Below are 20,756 nucleotides of genomic sequence, written 5' to 3'. Positions count from 1 at the left end.
CCCCCTAACCCGTGGATTTGCGCACCCTAACCCTAACCCCCAGATGTTGCGCCCGGTGCGGCCGGCCCCCCTGCACCCCCCACGCTACGCCACTGCCTTTTCTGTCTGAACAACATTGATTGATTTACTGCTGGCCACTGGTTAAGCCATGGTATTTGACTTAAATTGAGTCCTAGTCAAACAGCCTAGTCACACTCGGCTAATCTCTTTGCAAAGTGCTCCGGAGCTAAAAGAAGGTCAGGTCTGGCCTTAGGGGAGACACTTAAGCCATCTTGCTTTCATGAAAAATAAGTCTGCACCCATTTGTGTATCTGACTGCTACAGAGACAATCTCTTGCAAGTATCTTTGTCCACTGCAGAGCAGGCCGGCCGGCAAGAGAAGCACATAAACACACAACTGCCTGGAGCAGGGAAAGAGGGAAAGATTTGGAAACTTGGTTCCATGTCACACTAGAAAGCACAATTTATCAGATTCGGAGCTGTCAGGCGCTGACATGATAAAGAATAACACAAAATGAGTAATGTCCCAGAACCCAGCTCTTCCTTTAATTATGAGCCTCTCCCTTTCAGCGAAGAAAGACAGAAGACGCAGAAACACCAATTTCATGCACTTGTGCCTGAATAATGTCTCTGTGCTGCCTTTTCCAGATGGCAACCTTTTCTGCTGCGAGAACTAATGATGTGGGCATATTTAGGGGAAAACCAATAACAGTCTTTAACCTTCAACAGCAAAAAGCATGTTGTACAAAGCGTTCCTTGGGATGCATTAACAAATATCAATTACTTTGCTCACTGAGGTGTAATCAGCTGTAATAATCAAAATTAATTTTAAGAAATAATTAAACAGACCCCAAGGCAAATAGTTGGTGCCAGCACTCAATTGTATCATGGAGTCACAGCACACCTGGAAGCGAGTCGTTCAACAAAAGGAGGAAAAGGACAAGCCTTGAGCCTTCTTATTAAACATTTGCTCTACTTTGCACTGCTGGAGAAAAAGCCCAAATTATGCTGATAACAAATATATTTCGACTCAAGACGTTAGCAGACGGAGAACGACTGGGCCGCCACCTCAGTGTCAGAGGAGATGACTTTTTCTCCCGCGCAACTCCCAGTCAAGCCTCTCTTACCCCCACGGATCGCTGCCTCCTTTACATTTTTAGGCCCTCCACATTTCCTATCTTCCATTTTCAACTCAAAACAAGAAAATTGGCCACAAATAAATAACGGGAATAGGGTTTTTAATTTAATGTGGAATTTTAATAGCACATTGTTAGGAAAAGGCAGAGGTACAGTACCTGCAATCACTGAGTGGGGTATTAAGAGCTGGGTTTAACTGGATGGGAGTCAGGGAAGGGAGAAAGAAATCTGAGGAAAATAAACTTTCTAGAGAAATTCTTCTGTTTAGTAACAGGGATTGGATGGAGTGGATGAACTGTTATGAACATGGCATAGGCCACATTGGTGTAGATCATGGGTAGGTAAACCAAGATCCGGGGGCTGGATCCGGCCCAATTGCCTTCTCAATATGGCCCACAGATGGTCCAGGAATCAGCATGATTTTACATGAGTAGAATGTGTGCTTTTATTTAAAATGCGTCTCTGCGTTATTTGTGGGGCATAGGAATTCGTTCATATTTTTTTTCAGAATATAGTCTGCCCCCCCCCAAGGTCTGAGGGACAGTGGACCAGCCCCCTGCTGAAAAAGTTTGCTGACCCCTGATGTAGATTATAAGTAAAAATAAATGGCCTCGGCCCAGTATACCCGAAGGAGCGTCTCCACCATTCAGCCCAGACACTGAGGTCCAGCTCCGAGGGCCTTCTGCCGGTTCCCTCTCTGTGAGAAGTGAGGTTACAGGGAAGCAGGCAGAGGGCCTTCTCGGTAGTGGCACCCACCCTGTGGAACGACCTCCCACCAGATGTCAAGGAAATAAACAACTATGTGACTTTTAGAAGACATCTGAAGGCTGTCCTGTTTAGGGAAGTTTTTAATGTTTGAAGTTTTATTCTGTAATATTTTGTTGGGAGCCACCCAGATTGGCTGGGGAAACCCAGACAGATGGGCGGGCTATAAATAAAAAATTGTTGTTGTTATATAATAACAGTGGTTTTTTAAAGAACTTGAGAACAAATAAAGCTGAAACAGAACAGTCTTATATTGGGTTCTGTAAAAATGTAACAGTTTAAAGAGGAAGTTAATAATTGTTTAGAAATTCTTAAAATGTATAGATATGAAATATGGGATATGTGCTCTGAATGGTTTAGATTTTTTTTAAAAAAAATTAAAATTCTAGAAACAAACAAAAAGTAGCAGATACATTCTGAGGCAAAGCTAGTCTGGCTTTTTGTCCTGGGCGAAGTTTCTAGAGGGGGGGACATTGAGGCTCCCAGCCTGTGTGTGTGTGTGTGTGTGCGCGCACACACACACACACAGAAATGCACTTGGAGGTGCCAAACTGAGTCTTTGACCCGAGGGAAATAGCCTACTTTTGCCCCTGCTTTACCACCCTGGTGTGATGCCAGGCACTTGCCAAGGCCCTTTGAGTTTTGTTTTTTCTTACCAGATGCCTTGCCTAAAGCCTAAGATTTGTTCAGGTGATCAGAAGATGCATGTTACCTGCGTTTTGTATCCCGTCTGCTTCAGGTTCCGGCTGGGGGTCAGTTTCACCGCTGGAGACCAGCTTCCACTCCAAGAACGCGGCTTGTCTGAAGGATGAGCTGGAATCTTGCTCTGGGGAATTTTCTTTTCTGACGCTGAAGACCAAGGAGAAGAAACAGTTGTTGAAACCAAAGCAGGCAAAGGTTTCTACAGGTTAGGAAATACGTCAGAAGGTACAAAGAGCATGAACCAGGTATGCGCATGGAATACACGGCAAATTGAAAGCATATCCACACCAGATTTTAAAACTGGTTTAAAAGTCCTCCCCTCTCCCCAGTTCTACAAGTGTGGTGGAGGCGACCTAGCAAAAAATGATCAGCAAACAAAAATCCCCGATATTTTTTCTATATAAGTCATTATAGGAACAGTGGCATAAAACCCAAATGAGATGGCAAATGTGATGATCACATACCAGCCCGTTAAGGTACCTTGGGTTTGGGACAGTCCTTTCATTACCCATCAAACACTCATATGTGCTGGTTGTACCCTAATTAACTCCAGATAAGGGAGAAAGAAATCTGAGGAACTCCAGATAATCGCCTCAGCTCATTTTATTCCTGGTTATAACAACAACAACAGGAAGCAACCCTAACACATTCACCTATAGTATACCAACACTTTATATTATGTTTCATTGGTGACCTAAGAGGAAAAAATGACTCTTACTCATACAGTGGTGCCCCGCAAGACGAATGCCTCGCAAGACGGAAAACTCGCTAGACGAAAGAGTTTTCCGTTTTGGAGGTGCTTCGCAAAACAAATCTCCTATGGGCTTGCTTCGCAAGACAAAAATGTCTTGCGAGTTCCTGCGGGGGGGTTTTCCTCCCCCCCCCTTTTCTAAGCTGCTAAGACGCTTATCAGCTGATCCGATAAGCCGATAAGCCGCTAATAGCGCTAATCCGCTAATCCGTCAATGGGCTTGCTTCGCAAGACGAAAAAACCGCTAGACGAAGAGAATCACAGAACAGATTCTTTTCGTCTTGCGAGGCACCACTGCACTTAATTTAATTGCAAGGGCTCCATATTGGACATTTAGGTAAAGTAAAGGTACCCCTGACCATTAGGTCCAGTTGTGACCGACTCTGGGGTTGCGGTGCTCATCTCACTTTACTGGCCGAGGGAGCTGGCGTACAGCTTCCAGGTCATGTGGCCAGCATGACTAAGCCGCTTCTGGCGAACCAGAGCAGCGCACGGAAATGCGGTTTACCTTCCCGCCGGAATGGTACCTATTTATCTACTTGCACTTTGACGTGCTTTCGAACTGCTAGGTTAGCAGGAGCAGGGACCAAGCAACGGGGGCTCAGCCTGTCGCAGGGATTCGAACCGCCGATCGGCAAGCCCTAGGCTCTGTGGTTTAACCCACAGCGCCACCCGTGTCCATTGGACATTTAGCTATGGTAAATTCTCCAACCAAGAACTTATACGTTGACCAGTAATAATGAACCACATGTTGTATTATACTATTTTTGTGATGTGCGAATGACATGAGAAGACTTGGTCTATTTTTTTGTATCATTTATCATTCCTGTGATCCTTGTTTATAAAAAGTTATTTTTAAATCAAGAAAAAGAGAGACAGACAGGGGAGTGGGGGCCCTGAATTCTGCTCTTGTGAACACTTTCTTATACCCCCATCATTCAGCCCTGACACTGGGGTCCAGCTCTGGGTGCCTTCTGGTGGTTCTCTCACTGCAGGAAGTGAGGTTACAGGGAAACAGGCAGAGGGCCTTCTCGGTACTGGCACCCTCCCTGTGGAACGCCCTCCCACCAGATGTCAAGGAGATAAACAACCATCTGACTTTTAGAAGACATTTGAAGACAACCCTGTTTAGGGAAATTTTAAATGTTTGATGTTTTATTGTGTTTTTAATATTCTGTTGGGAGCTGCCCAGAGTGGTTGAGGAAACCCAGCCAGATGAGTGGGATATAAATAATAAATGATGATGATGATGACAACGATGATGATGATGATTACTGCAGCCTAGAAGACGTCAATGGTTGTAGAAAATGGCACCAGCCATTTAGGAGGCCAAATGCAGTCAGGGGATGGTGCTTAATGTGCACTGCTCAATGTGGTCTTAAACGTAATCTGCATCTTGGTCTTAGTCCAGGATCCTGACTTTGCCTTAGTTTTGCATTCATTCCCAAGCTCTGGGCCTGTCAGTCTTTGCCTTGCTTGGGTCACCACCTCCTTTTGGTGGTGTAAACTGAAACGAATCAGGTGATTGCCTGCCTGGAGAAAGCCATGTGACTCTCAGAGAGTTGGGAGGGGACATCCTGTCAGCTGACCTGATTTCTACGAACTTTCGTGAGGGGAATATCAATGGCCTATCCTGCCTTCTGACACCAGGCAGCAAAATGTCATGGTAAAGTTTACAAGGTGGCGCTGTTGGTTAAACCACAGAGCCTAGGGCTTGCCGATCAGGAGGTCGGCGGTTCGAATCCCCGTGACGGGGTGAGCTCCCATTGCTCAGGCCCTGCTCCTGCCAACCTAGCAGTTCGAAAGCACCTCAAAGTGCAAGTAGATCAATAGGTACCGCTCTGGCGAGAAGGTAAACGGCATTTCCGTGCACTGCTCTGGTTTGCCAGAAGCCGCTTAGTCATGCTGGCCACATGACCCAGAAGCTGTACGCCAGCTCCCTCGGCCAATAAAGCGAGATGAGTGCCGCAACCCCAGATTCGGTCACGACTGGACCTAATGGTCAGGGGTCCCTTTACCTTTTACCTTATCAAAGGGTATCATGACAGGTAGCTCCAAAAGAGACCAGTCTCCAAGTCATTTTAAAAAAAAACCACATTCTGTGAAGTTGATTCTGTTAAAAGCTTTGCATGACTCAAGGACACAGACCTAGGAAATGCTTCCAAGCCTTTCTCATGATTTCTTCCCAGAAAGGACTCGTGTCGGTCATCTTCAGTTTCTCAACGCTGGCTGCTGTCTCTGTAGAGAGAGACATCTTGTAGGCATCTTCCAAATCCTTTCTCCTTTGAGAGAGAAGTTGGATCCAGATGGCTTCGGTTGTCTTCCAGATGTCCTGCTGAACTAGAAACAAAGAAAAATGGGGAAAGTGTTTGGTGGAAGAAGGTGCCAGCAGGAAGCAAGGTAATTTCCCCTTCTAGAATTGGGACTTAGGACAACTGTTGCTATCAGCCTGGCTGAGCTTCCAGACAAATCAGCTCCAATTTATGCAACTGGCCCCGCCTCCCAACAGTGCGGATAGGTTAACTGGAGTTTGGTGGGAACCCCCAATGACTAGCACAGGGAGGCAGGCCAGCCCAACCAGCTGGTGAGTCCCACGTGGCCTGAGGTGCTGCTGCAGTCCCGCAAAGGGTGCCCACAAGGGAAGGTGTGAGGGTTCATTGTCATAGTGTGGCAAGCTTTTGGAGGAACACAGTGTAACAAAGTACTATCCTAAGAGAACCCCCATTATTTGTATACATTAAAGGTAAAGGGACCCCTGACCATTAGGTCCAGTCGCGGACGACTCTGGGGTTGCTGCGCTCACCTTGCTTTATTGGCCAAGGGAACCGGCGTACAGCTTCTGGGTCATGTGGCCAGCATGACTAAGCCGCTTCTGGTGAACCAGAGCAGCGCACGGAAACGCCATTTATCTTCCCGTCGGAGTGGTACCTATTTATGTACTTGCACTCTGACATGCTTTCGAACTGCTAGGTTGGCAGGAGCAGGGACCAAGCAATGGGAGCTCACCCCTTCACGGGGATTCGAACTGCTGACCTTCTGATCGGCAAGTCCTAGGCTCTGTGGTTTAACCCACAGCGCCACCAACATTTGTATACATTACCATTCTTTAAAGCAGAGTTATCATCTGTCCTCCCCTCGTCTTGGTCTGGGTCCAGGAAAACACGGGAATCAGACATTGCTCTCTGCTTTGCTTCGTAGTTTTCTGGATCGCTGCAGTAAACAGAGGCATGGCATGACTGAATGAACAGCACGTTTGCTTATAGTTATTGATGGGGAAAACCAACCGGATCACAGATCAGCAGAGGAGCACATGACTTGCCTTAGCAGCCACCTCTTCGTTGGATCTCCCACCCTCCCTCTCTATCTGGCTGACACGTGTTCCTTTGCTTGACCTTGCTATGGCACGGCCAACCTTATTTCCTTGAATAAAGGGTTAACTACACTGATGCCGTGTGATTTATTGCTGACCTGCTCCCAACACATATTATCCTGCCCTTCTATGGCAGCCCAGTGCTCCAGCTAAAACCAGAGAAATATAAATGAAATTAAGAAACAGCCACTGCACTGTAAAATAAAAACAGAGGCGAGAGCAGTGGGTCAAACAGCTTAAAAGTAGGGATCAGTCTAAAAAAAACACAGCCCAGACAGTCAAGTGGCACGGAGTTCCCCAGCTCCTAAGGCAGGCTTCCTCAAACTCGGCCCTCCAGATGTTTTGAGACTACAATTCCCATCATCCCTGACCACTGGCCCTGCTAGCTAGGGATCATGGGAGTTGTAGGCCCAAAACATCTGGAGAGCCGAGCTTGAGGAAGCCTGGACTAAGGCATCTTGAGGCGCAAGCCATTTTGGGTTTTCAAGATAAACACGAGCACTCAGATGGTGCCTGGTAACCAGTGCAGTCGCTGGGCTCATTCATACTTCCTTGCCAGTCACAGGTCCATGGTTTAAAGCTCTGTATCTGAGAGTTGTTGGGTTTTTTTGGTCCTGGCACTCTCCCTGGGAAAACCTACATTTTGCCACTGAACCAGAGCAAATGGCAATCCCTGGCAAAACCGATTGCCGCTTGCTTTGATTCAGTGGTGAAATGCAGGTTTTCCTGGGGAAAGCATTTGGACAAATAAGGGGGGGGGGAGTAAGTGCTTGGACAATGGAGCTTAAAGCCCAGACCTGTGCCTAGAAATGGGGCACAAAAGGAAATCTGGACGAGCCCACTGTAATATAGGTAAAGGTAAAGGGACCCCTGACCATTAGGTCCAGTCGTGGCCAACTCTGGGGTGCTCATCTCGCTTTATTGGCTGAGGGAGCCGGCGTACAGCTTCCGGGTCATGAGGCCAGCATGACTGAGCCACTTCTGGCGAACCAGAGCAGCACACAGAAACGTCGTTCACCTTCCCGCCAGAGCGGTACCTATTTATCTACTTGCACTTTGGCGTGCTTTCGAACTGCTAGGTTGGCAGGACCATTGTAATATAGGTGTTACCAATGCTATTTTTCTAGAAAGAGAGGTTCCAGAGCTCACCATGAACTTTTACCTTGTTCATGGCAATGGCTCACACCTGAGAGGTGCTGGGGCCAAGCTCCTGTGAGCTCCAGCTGGGGAGGGGGAGCCCTGGGTGTCAGAAGCTCCCAAGGTAGGCACGAATCAGCATCCTTGCTGTCACATGCATTTTCAGCCAGCTGAAGTTCGCAGATATTCTGCAAGGGCACACTGCAATAATCCAGTCTGGATGTGACTAAGGCATGTGTGTCGCCATATCCAGGTCTAGCACATTATGAGACAGACTTTGTTGCGAGATTTACAGTCAAAGGGGGAGGTGAGCCACCGTTTTGCTTTCATGTGTGGATTATAGATCTGAATGGGCAGAACTCCTCTGGAAATACTGATTTATGGTGCAACTGGTCTGGGAAAATTAAGGAGCAGACGCCTAGACTGTATTTCATTGGAATTGTCGAAAATGGCGCCGGCCGCTGGAACAGGACTTTTGGATCAGCGTGAGATGAATTATGGGAGAGCATTACAAAGTTCACACAGAAACATAAATAAGGTTTGATTCAACTTGCCTGTGGAAATACTCGGAGGTTATTAAGAAGAAAAAGGATAACAACAAAGAGATGGGAAGATGGGACTTGTGAACATCAAAGCAGCAGAAATATGAGATGACTGGACCCTTTCTGAACTCGAAGCATGGGTACCCCCAACAAAAAGTTAAAATTCGGCTAAACATTTGGAATTTATTGTGTATTGGTGTAGTTTGGATTTAATCTGATATGATTGGTTTGTTAAATGGAAATTTAATAAAAATTATTTTTTTTATAAAAAAGCCACATCTGACACACCTTGCCCTCGAAAGGAAGAGACAGCAAAATTTCCACTCTCTCGCCTACCCTCCAGCGGAAGCAGCTAACACCATTAACAGTTTATCAAAAGAGTATACTAGGGACGCGGGTGGCGCTGTGGGTAAAAGCCTCAGCGCCTAGGGCTTGCCGATCGAAAGGTCGGCAGTTCGAATCCCCGCGGCGGGATGCGCTCCCGCTGCTCGGTCCCAGCGCCTGCCAACCTAGCAGTTCGAAAGCACCCCCGGGTGCAAGTAGATAAATAGGTACCGCTTACCAGCGGGAAGGTAAACGGCGTTCCGTGTGCTGTGCTGGCTCGCCAGAGGCAGCTTTGTCACGCTGGCCACGTGACCCGGAAGTGTCTCCGGACAGCGCTGGCCCCCGGCCTCTTGAGTGAGATGGGCGCACAAACCCCAGAGTCTGTCAAGACTGGCCCGTTCGGGCAGGGGTACCTTTACCTTTACCTTTATAAGGAATACTACCTCACAGGGCCGTCTTTAGCAGATGCGGCGCCGGGGTGCAATATCCGCCCAGCGCCCCCAAATTACCACAGATAGTGTTGGGGTGGTCGTAGCTGCGCGCTGCCAGCCATTGGGGGGCGCAACTCTCCCCCATGCCGCTGTGGGAGAGCAATCCCCGTAGAGGCTTAGGAGTAAAGTTGCGCCCCTCCCAAACCTCTGCGGGAGGAGAGCGCAGCTTCCATCCGAATAATAATAATAATAATAATAATAATAATAATAATAATAATAATAGTAAATTTTATTTATATCCCACCCTCCCCAGCTCAGGGCAGCTAACAACAATAAAATAATACAACATTCTAAAAATCATTTCAATATAAAATTAATTCAAATCAAATTGATGGCAACCATTGGGCTAGAGTTCTGTGAGGATTGCCAAAGGAGGGAGTCAGGCTGTGCCCTAGCCAAAGGCTTGGTGGAACAGCTCTGTCTTGCAGGCCCTGCGGAAAGATGTCAAGTCCCACAGGGCCCTAGTCTCTTGTGACAGAACGTTCCACCAGATCGGGGCCACAGCCAAAAAAGCTCTGGCACTGCTTGAGGCCAGCCTAACCTCTTTGTGGCCTGGGACCTTCAGGATGTTTTTGTTTGAAGACCGTAAGTTCCTCTGTGGGACATACCAGGAGAGGCGGTCCCGTAGGTACGAGGGTCCTAGGCCGTATAGGGCTTTGAAGGTTAAAACCAGCACCTTAAACCTGATCCCTTACTCCACCGGGAGCCAGTGCAGCAGATGAATGTGATCTCGCAGCGAGGACCCTGTAAGGAGTCTCGCTGCAGCATTCTGCACCCGCTGGAGTTTCTTAAGCCTCTGCGGAGATCGCTCTCCTCCTGAGGAGGCTTGGGAGGGAAGCTGCATGCCTGCCAGACTTATGGTTGGCAGGGCGCAGCTGGAGGACATGCAGGGAAAGGGGAGGCCTCCGGCAAAGCCACACAGCTCCCCCACTTGCCGGGGCACCCCTGAGAGGCTGGCGCCCTGGCACGACGCACCACCAAGCCCTATGGGAAAAACGGCTCTGCTACCTCAGGGGCCTGAATTGCAACAGGCAATACAGAAGGCAGATGGTGAAGTCCAGGCTAGAGTTGTGCGTTGCAAAGATGACGTCCCACTGCTGCTGCAGAGTCTGAAGGACACTGAGCAACCTCTGCTGATCAGGAAGGGAAGTAGACAGGTAGTATAGAATGGCTCGGTTCAAGCTGCTGTACAGAATGCTTAGGACGGCTTCCTTGTGGAGAAAACCCTTTTCTGTGACCTGGCAGAAGAAAATAAGAAGCATCAGAGAGTAGCAGATATGGGTCCCTCCAGATGTTTTGGGACTACAATTCCCATCATCCCTGACCACTGGTCCTGTTAGCTAGGGATGATAGGAGTTGTAGACCCAAAACATCTGAAGTGTCAAGTTTGGCCATGCCTGGCATAAAGCCAACTTTCCTCTGGATCTTGTCCCAGCATCCAAGATTCTGGCTTTAGTACATAGTGGACCCCTTTTTGCATGGAGCAAAAAAATAAAAAAATAAAGTCGAAAAAATTAAGTCGTTACTGAAAATGCCTTCTTGTTCAAGATGGAAGCAGGCATGTTCCTATAGGTCAGCCTTTCTCAATCTGTGGGTCCCCAGATGTTGTTAAACTACAACTCCCATCACCCCTAGCTAGCAAGGCCAGAGCTCAGGGATGATGGGAGTTGTAGTCCAACAACATCTGGGGACCCACAGGTTGAGAACTGCTGCTCTAGGTTGTCAAGCAACTTCATCGTCATGTAGATTTGTTTGCTTCTGGTGTATCACTCATCGAATTGTGTTTTGGTTGTTCAGGACTGGAGTGTCTGCAACACCCAGTGCTTTTTTTCCTGGGGGGACGCAGGGGTATGCATACCCCTAAACATTTTGTAAATCTAACAGGAGCATAAATTTTTTTTTTAAAAAAAAGTTTCTTCTCTAGCACAGTGAATCATCAGTTCTGTTGCTACCCCCGATGGTGGCGTCACTTCCTGTCACCATGTTTCCTGAGTCTCAGACAGAAGCGGGCGTTTAATGTGTGAAGTAGGAGTTGAAATCTAGCATGGCGACTGGTCAGTTTCGTCCATTTACTATATTAATTTCCCCCAATTTGAACTATAAAATGGTGGTTTTCTTGAGTCAAAATGAGAGTACCCCTAAACGTTTTTCTAAAGAAAAAAATAGTACTGCTCACACCCATCTTTAAAAGGGTATTTAAAGACTTGTGGGTAGGGGACACAGACTTGGGTGAAACTGCATATAGTGGAGACATGCCTGCCCATCATTTGCCACCATGAAGCCCTTGTAAGAATCATAGAATAACAGAGCTGGAAGACACCCTAAGGCATGGGTGGGCAAACTAAGGCCCAGGGGCCGGATCCGGCCCAAACGCCTTCTCAATCCGGCCCACAGATGCTCCGGGAATCAGCGTGTTTTTACATGAGTAGAATGTGTGCTTTTATTTAAAATGCATCTCTGGGTTATTTGTGGGGCCTGCCTGGTGTTTTTACATGAATAGAATGTGTGCTTTTATTTTAAATGCATCTCTGGATTATTTGTGGGTCATAGGAATTCGTTCATATTTTTTTTTCAAAATATAGTCCGGCCCCCACAAGGTCTGAGGGACAGCGGACCGGCCCCCTGCTGAAAAAGTTTAGAAGGGATGACTAAAACCTATCCCCGCTTCATTTTTGCATTTTAAGAGTCACAAGCATGCATTTGATTTGCAAAAGAGTGTAAACAGAAATGCAGAATGCGGTCTAGCCACTTCGCTGTTTGTGATATGGGACAGCAGAAAGCTGTTGTCTTCTTCCCCACTGCTTTTGGTAAGATGCATAATTGGGTGTGCATCACAGAAACACTCAATAATTATTCTTAACCCCCACCTCTCTTGCGCAGGAGTTTCTGTATCCAGCCACTGTTTCCCCCATCCAAATAGACTGCACAAGAATATAACCAGGGAGCTGTCAAAAATACCCCCTCCTCCCATGGAAATTAAATTTGATAGAACAAAGTTTCGGGATAATTTTGTGCACCAGGAGACTTTAGAACTGCACTGGAAAGTAAGCAAAGAAGCCCCTTACCACAATCACTTGCTCTGCAAGGAAAAGAATAACTTTTCTAGGCTCAGCGGCAAACATTCCTGCATAAAGCTTCTCTACCAGCTTCTGGATAAAATAGGAAATATTCACGAGAAGTGACGGCATGGCCAGCTCCGAAGCATTTTTGGCACCACCGTTCCCTGCAAGGTAGAAAAGAAGGTTTCTATTTCTGTAACGTAGTGGATTGAAAAGGGGACAAGGGTGTCGAAAACAGCAAGTTTATCTTGCTGATGCACCCAGGTGTTTTAGATCATTAAAGAGCCAAGCTCATCCCCTAGAAATCAGCTCCTAATTGGCAACTGGGAACTTGCACTCCTTACATGACTTGCTGTGCTGTTTCCCTAGGGCATAGGTCCTATGCTAGGTAAAGGTAAAGGGACCCCTGACCATTAGGTCCAGTCGTGGCCGACTCTGGGGTTATGGCGCTCATTTCACTTTAATGGCCGAGGGAGCCGGCGTACAGCTTCCGGGTCATGTGGCCAGCATGACTAAGCTGCTTCTGGCAAACCAAAGCAGTGCACAGAAACGCCGTTTACCTTCCCGCCGGAGCGGTACCTATTTATCTACTTGCACTTTGACGTGCTTTCAAACTGCTAGGTTGGCAGGAGCAGGGACCGAGCAATGGGAGCTCACCCCGTCGTGGGGATTCGAACCGCTGACCTTCTGATCAGCAAGTCCTAGGCTCTGTGGTTTAACCCACAGCACCACCCGGGTCCCGGGTCCTAAGCTATCCAGAGTCTAAAAAAGAAACCTCATCCGGACCATTTGCTCCTGTGGCTTGCTAGACACAAATTATATTGTGCTAGGTTAATGATTTAGATGGTAAAGGGACCCCTGACCATTAGGTCCAGTCGTGACCAACTCTGGGGTTGTGACGCTCATCTTGCTTTATTGGCTGAGGGAGCCGGCGTACTGCTTCTGGGTCATGTGGCCAGCATGACTAAGCCGCTTCTAGCAAACCAGAGCAGCGCACGGAAATGCCGTTTACCTTCCCGCCGGAGTGGTACCTATTTATCTACTTGCACTTTGACGTGCTTTTGAACTGCTAGGTTGGCAGGAGCAGGGACCGAGGAACGGGAGCTCACCCCGTCGTGGGGATTCAAACCACCGACCTTCTGATCGGCAAGCCCTAGGCTCTGTGGTTTAACCCACAGCGCCACCCGCAACCCATGACTTAGATAGGGGGACTCTGCAAATAACCTCTGGAATCCCCATGCCACAAAAAAAAATATTGTTGGACAGAATCTGGCAAAACCCATGGGTGGAAGGGAGAAAGTCATTTGTTTGTTTGTTTGAAGGAGACTGAATAAAGTTACAATTGTAAGGAGGTTTGAGTGCTTTTAAATTCAGGTCAGAAAATATATCCAAAACGTATTTTTAAAATCTGCATCTTGGGATACAGTACATTTAGAAATTCATGCACTGAGATAAAATGCCAATTTAAATATGTGTTTCATGAGGAAACGCTTTTTAAAATACACGATGGATACAAACTATCGTATGTATTTTCTTTGTAAAAATAATAATTCACAGGTTAATGAGGAAATGTGACAAAACGGATTTATGAACCCATGTGAAAATGACACAACCTAGAAATATTGTTTTTGCTCATTCCTAATCTGTATAGTAGTCATTGCCACATCTTGTGAAAATCAATCCCAGGAATATTTTGTGAAGTAGCACTTCGTTATGTCTGTCCTAAATCTGTAGCCTGTCATTCATTGGACTATCCTGAGTTCTAGAGGAAAAAAATGTCACTCAAATGCACTTTTTCTGTGCTCCCTCTCTATACATTTTACATTTACAGGGCAAAAGCGCTTAGCATCTTTTTATAGACAGGACACTGGTAATATATGTTGAGTGGTCATGAGCACTCTTGCTTCAAAGAACATAAGAAATGTCTCCCTGGATCAGACCAAGGCTAGATCTAGACACATCAAAAAAATGTTTCAGGAAAACGTGTGGAAAGTGTTTCACATTGCTGAAAGACGGAACTCCACAGCGCCATCTGGTGTCACAGTGTTATAATGCATTTCAAACGCTTTTTAATGAATTTTATTTTACTAATGTCCCAAGACCATTGAGTTCCAGAAGACTCCTAGCACCATCAGTTGGTCTGGTCCACTTGATGTTGGCCAATGATCCATAGCCTTCCTACCTTCTTTCTCCACAGATATGGAGTAGACCTAGCTACTTGTGGCACTCACCTTGTGCGTTTGATGCCTCCCCATCATCTTGGCCAATTATGTAGAAGATATCTATGATGGAAAGTAATAGCTCTGTCTGGAAGCACTTCTTCTGCTCAGCGGTGGCGTTCTCCTCAGAAGCCTGCACAGCAATAACATAGCAATCATCAGAGTCTGCAGGAAGCACCAGTAAGACAGATCCAGACTCTTGAGAGTCCCATGGACTGCAAGAAGATCAAAGCTATCGATTCTGAAGGAAATCAGCCCTGAGTGCTCACTGGAAGGACAGATCCTGAAGCTGAGGCTCCAATACTTTGGCCACCTCATGAGAAGAGAAGACTCCCTGGAAAAGACCCTGATGGTGGGAAAGATGGAGGGCACAAGGAGAAGGGGACAATGGAGAACAAGATGGTTGGACAGTGTTCTCGAAGCTACCAGCATGAGTTTGACCAAACTGTGGGAGGCAGTGGAAGACAGGAGTGCCTGGTGTGCTCTGGTCCAGGGGGTCACGAAGAGTCGGACACGACTAAACGACTAAACAACAACAAAGAGAAATCCTGTTCCCAGCCAAGAGTCTCCAAGGAACTTTTAATGATGAATCCTCAAGCCCATTCGGCAGACTTTACATTGCACGCTTGTGTATGGAGCCCCAGTTCATGTGAAAAGAGCAGGGGGGGGGATGGTGGGGGAGCTCAAAGCAGCCCTTTTCCTGTCCACGGCTCCTCAAGGCTCCTCAAGGCTCTGCTGGTTAGGAGCCCAGTATACCTGAAGGAGCGTCTCCACCCCCATCGTTCTGAGGGCCTTCTGGCGGTTCCCTCATTGCAAGAAGTGAAGCTACAGGGAACCAGGTAGACGGCCTTCTCAGTGGTGGCACCCGCCCTGTGGAACGCCCTCCCTTCAGATGTGAAGGAAATAACTACAGTATCTGACTTTGAGAAGACATCTGAAGGCAGCCCTGTTTAGGGAAGTTTTAAATGTTCGATGTTTTATTGTGTTTTTAATGTTCTTTTGGGAGCCACTCAGAGTGACTGGGGAGACCCAGCCAGATGGGCGGTGTATAAGTAATTATTATTATTATTATTATTATTATTATTATTATTATTATTATTATTATTATCAAGTAATACTGCTACTGACAGGGACCTGCCCCACTTGACCATCAGACAGGAACACTTCAGACCGTTGGCTAATCTACACTTCAACCCGGACATTAAGATCTAGCTCCAAGGGCCTTCTGGCGGTTCCCTCACTGTGGGAAGTGAGGTTACAGGGAACCAGGCAGAGGGCCTTCTCGGTGGTGGCACCCACCCTGTGGAACACCCTCCCACCAGATATCGAGAAAATAAACAACTATATGACTTTCAGAAGACATCTGAAGGCGGCCCTGTTTGGAGAAGTTTTTAATGTTTGATATTTTATTGTGTTTTCATAATGCTGGAAGCATTATGGGCAACCCAGTCAAATGGGCAGGGTACAAATAATAAAATGATGACTATTGAGCCACTCCCGACATAAGGAGGGGGGGTTGTGGGTTCACGCCCACCTACATCCGCACAGGGCTGGCTGCGGACCCGCGCGACTTGGAAATCCTTGGGCTGCGTCATTCCCTGAGCCAGCCAATCGGCTGGCAACAGGGGCGGGGCTAAGCAGGTCATTTAAGGTCGGGGCAGCCCGGGATTGCCCCTTTCTTTCCCTCAGCCAGCCGCGGTTTCCCACCCACCCACCCTCTAGGTTTGCACTCGGACTTTGCTATGGACCTCGGTTGGTCGCCGCAAGGGGCCTGGTAGGAGTTTTTCCACTTGGCTAATTGGCATTATTTTGGAAGCCATTTGGTTTTTTCGCCTACCTCACAGCAAAACGTCACAACGACTTTGGTTTTGGCAGTTAGGCATTGGTAGGGGTATTGTTATGCAGATGAGTCGGGGGGAGGAGCGCCATCACCTCCCCCAAATGCTTAGGGGTGGTCCGATAAAGGACTCCAGGGGGCGTTGCCTCGTCCGAAACCTATGGAGGCTAGGGCCTTCTCAGTGGTGGCACCCCTCGGGGAGTGCCTAGGGATGTGCATCTCAGGGGCTCCCCCTGTTGGTGTTAACCCTTTCCGGTTCTATGCCAGATAGTCTGATAGGACCAATGCCTAAAGCCAATACCGCTCTTACCTGTAACCAATAAAGTTGTGGCCATTTGTTGCCCATTAACCTAAATTCTGGTGTCCAGTGTCTTTATTTATTCCAACTTGGGGGGGCGGGAATCGCCACGCAAATATTATTAGCAGTGGATTCCAGCATCCCATGGGCTCCAAACAACTCCTCCCCTTTAACCCCTTGTCATCTATGAAGGGCACAGCATCAAGGGGTGGGTGCTATTTTTGTCATATGGACCCGACCTCAAGAAGTAACTCCAAGGGGTGCCACTGTCTCTCAGCGGAGAAAATGAGCATTTTTTCCATCAGGAGGAGGCGGATGAAGTCCCAAACTTGTTTCCTAGCAGGGTGCAGGGAAGCGGAAAAGGCTTCATTTTTCTTACTGTCAGAGTCAGTCGCCAGGCTGTTGGAAGGTGAAATGCTACCCTGAAGAAAAAGAAAAAGAATTAGGGAGTGACATTCTTCAAACAGTATTTTGGACTGGATAGCGGCATTCATTCTTGGCTCCTCATAGAAAAGGGTGGTGCGGAAGATAATAATAATAATAATAATAATAATAATAATAATAATAATAATAATACAGTGGTACCTCAGGTTACATACACTTCAGGTTACATATGCTTCAGGTTACAGACTCCGCTAACCCAGAAATAGTGCTTCAGGTTAAGAACTTTGCTTCAGGATGAGAACACAAATCGTGCTCCGGCGGTGCAGCAGCAGCAGGAGGCCCCATTAGCTAAAGTGGTGCTCCAGGTTAAGAACAGTTTCAGGTTAAGAACGGACCTCCGGAACGAATTAAGTACTTAACCCGAGGTACCACTGTAATAATAATAGTCAGTACAATGCAATATCATAATTTTAAAAACTGGTTACTTTTATTTAATATTTTAGCAGATCTGAGGCTAAGTCGGACTGATTCAGCCAGCTAGCCCTGGTGACTATCTAATGGTTATTAGATGGATTTCCCCCAAACTGATTTCTGAACTTTGAATTTTATTGTTGTTCATGTTTTTATACTGTAGTTTATGCTGCTTCTACAATTAAGTGTTTTAAATTTGTTGTTTTCTGAACCGGGAAGGGTGGGGTATAAATAAAAATTTATTATGTATTATTATAAGCACTGTATGCATCAAAAACTAGCAGCAACAGAAATGAAAAACAGAAATGAAAAAAATGTTATACGTTAAAGTCCTATCAAAAGAAAAGTCCTATCAAAAGAAAAGTGTCATCAGTTTCTAACAGAGAAAGACACAGAGGTGGATTTCGATGGGATTTCGAAGGGCATGATCCAGACTTGGATCCTAGTGGAGGGGGACCCATGCTAGGATCCTGACCCTCACTCTGGCCATATGTTTAGCAAACAAAACAATCCTGCACTTAAGGGCACAGATACATAATTATTGCTCATGTCAACAGCCACTACATCGCTGTCTTCTGAGAGACAGAATCAACATAATAAGCCCATGAGACAATTGGCTGTTCATACCTGAGATACTGCAGAGGGAAAGATGACCAGGGCCAGAGCTTGGAGGAAGTCAGAGTTGTACCAAAGAGGATCCTCAGAATATTTGTGATATACAAGGTAGATGAACTGCATGATGTGCCCTGGGTAAGTGATCTCCCAGGAATCCTCTGTACCTGCTGGAGTCTGGATACAAACATAAAGGGACCCCTGATCATTAGGTCCAGTCGTGACCGACACTGGGCTTGCGGCGCTCCTCTCACTTTATTGGCCGAGGGAGCCGGCGTACAGCTTCCGGGTCATGTGGCCAGCATGACTAAGCCGCTTCTGGCGAACCAGAGCAGCGCACGGAAACGCCATTTACTTTCCCGCCGGAGCTGTACCTATTTATCTACTTGCACTTCAATGTGCTTTCGAACTGCTAGGTTGGCAGGAGCATGGACCGAGCAATGTGAGCTCACCCCGTCGCGGGGATTCAAACCGCCGACCTTCTGATCGGCAAGCCCTAGGCTCTGTGGTTTAACCCACAGTGCCACCCGCGTCCCTGTTCTGGTGATTACTCCATAATAATAATAACTTCTGGGTGACTTCCAACAGAATATTAAAAACACAATAAAACATCAAACGTTAAAAACTTCCCTAAACAGGGCTGCCTTCAGATGTCTCCTAAAAGTATTCAGGTATACTGGACCGAGGCCATTTAGGGCTTTAAAGGTTAGCACCAACACTTTGAAATGTGCTTGGAAATGTACTGGGAGCCAATGTAGGTCTTTCAGGACCGGTGTAATGTGGTCACGGCGGCCACTCCCAGTCACAAGTCTAGCTGCCACATTCTGGATTAATTGTAGTTTCTAGGTCACCTTCAAAGGTAAATTCACTTTGCCTGACTCCCAAGTGCCAACCTGTCAGGGAACTGACATCAGAGGAAAGGGAGGTGGAAGGGCTCCCAGAGGCTGGGAGAGAGTCAGCAGCTAAAGCAGGGACCAGCAGGGGGAGCGAGGGGTCTCTGGAGGAGGATCTCAGTAATGCTGAGAGAGACGCAGCAGCCAAGGCAGGAACCAGCAGGGGAGAGGAAGGGGTGAGAGACACGTCCAGCGAAAACAGCGGGGAGGTGTCAGAAGCAACCGTAGGGAGACCCATGCTTCGCCGGAAGCTGCCACGTCGTGAGTCCAGGAGACGCGTTTCCGTTAAGGAGCTTCTTTGCTGGAAGCGCTTCCGCAGGCAGCCACTGTCAGACTCTACTAGTGACTAGAGCAGACATGTCTGAGGAGCTCTGTCACACACAGAGGTTTGTGGAGCCGCACAAACTCTGAGGGGGCACAATTTTAAGCACAAGCAGCTAATCATCCCCTCACAGCAGTCTGACAGTCTTTGTACGCTGCCTGTGCAGGAGAAAGCATCATGAGCAACCCAGCCGGAACCGGAGGGGCAGGGGTTGGAGCTGGTCCAAGCTTGGAAGAAAGGTATCAAGCTCTGGAGGTCCAACTTGCGCTGCAGACGGCGAGGCTCAAGGAGAGAAGGGCTCAGGATGCAGACAAGAAGGGGAGAACCACTCAGTTCCCCAGAAAGGTACCAGGATTGGTGCAGAAGTTTGGGGGGGACCCCAAGGATTACCATGCCTTTAGGACAGAGATGCAATATGCCCTTAATGTGCAGTTTGATGAGTTCCCTGATGAGGAATCGCGAGTTGCTTTCGTAATTGGGCATCTTGAGAAGGGGGCGCGAGACTGGGTTCGACCCCTGATGGCAACGCACAATGATATCCTAAAGGACACTATGAAGTTCTTTCGTGCAATGGATATCATGTTTTCCAGCGATATTGAGGAAGGGGTGGTGCGCAGACAGCTAATGGCTTGCAAGCAGGGAAGCCGATCTGTCCGTGAGTACTGGACTGAATTTACCATGCTGATTCACAGATTGGGGTGGGATTTATCGGCGGCACCCATTCAGATGCTATTTGAAGAAGGTCTTTCTTCGGCTGTGAAAGACGAGCTGTCCCGGAGCCCCAGGGCGGTGTCTATGGATCAGCTGACCAAATCTGCGCTGACCATTGGAGCGCGCCAGGAGGCAAGAGCCTTGGAGAGGCGGGAAGGGAGAGGGGAACGTTGGAAGGAGTTCCGCATTCCAGACATTCCTGAGCCAGCTTTCCCGCCGGCAGAGCCGATGGAAGTCGGAACAGCGCGCGCGCGCGCAGTTTCAAAGCCCAGTGAGGGGGCTAAGAAGGAGGGAAAAGGAGCCCGGAAATGCTATCTCTGCCAACAGCCAGGCCACTTTGCCAGAGTCTGCCCCCAGAGGAAGGAATGGCAAGGGATGGTGGGAGCTGTTGAGGGGGGAGAGCAGGGAGAAACGGAGCAGGTAAAAGCCAACGCCTGGTTGCCACAGTCAGGGCACTGCAGCCAGGCCAAAGAGCAGTGAAAGTGCCCGTGCCAGAAGCTCCTTGACCTGCTCTAGTGATTGAAGGGTCGCTAGAGCTGCAAAATGGACACCCCCTAAAAATAAAGGCGCTGTTGGACTCAGGCAGCTCCTGCAATTTTATGAGCAAGGAGTTTGCTGCTGAACACCAGATACAGACGATCCCTTTAAGCAACCCCCTTCAGGTGACCACGATCGATGGCAGGGAACTGTTGGGAGGAGGAGTCAGCTTGCAGACCGTCCCAATGATAATG

General features: G+C 47.7%; 1 protein-coding gene across 2 annotated transcripts in view; it reads right to left on the bottom strand.

Moving 5' to 3' along the window:
- WDFY4 (WDFY family member 4) overlaps positions 1-20,756 on the bottom strand; it is a 202,852-nt gene that overhangs the window by 92,499 nt on the left and 89,597 nt on the right. For both annotated transcript variants that reach the window (XM_082222996.1, XM_082222997.1), the window contains 8 exons: positions 18,115-18,276; positions 16,872-17,054; positions 14,510-14,630; positions 12,285-12,442; positions 10,228-10,457; positions 6,456-6,565; positions 5,504-5,695; positions 2,615-2,751 (listed from right to left, as the gene is read on the bottom strand). In XM_082222996.1, coding sequence (XP_082079122.1) covers positions 2,615-2,751; positions 5,504-5,695; positions 6,456-6,565; positions 10,228-10,457; positions 12,285-12,442; positions 14,510-14,630; positions 16,872-17,054; positions 18,115-18,276 — 1,293 coding nt within the window. The remainder of the gene's footprint in view (positions 1-2,614; positions 2,752-5,503; positions 5,696-6,455; positions 6,566-10,227; positions 10,458-12,284; positions 12,443-14,509; positions 14,631-16,871; positions 17,055-18,114; positions 18,277-20,756) is intronic.

This window comes from Podarcis vaucheri (assembly GCF_965113315.1).
Source record: "Podarcis vaucheri genome assembly, chromosome: 5".
NCBI classification, from domain to species: Eukaryota; Metazoa; Chordata; class Lepidosauria; order Squamata; family Lacertidae; genus Podarcis; species Podarcis vaucheri.
Note: the sequence above shows the minus strand (reverse complement) of the source record. Positions and strands in the feature narration are given on the sequence as shown.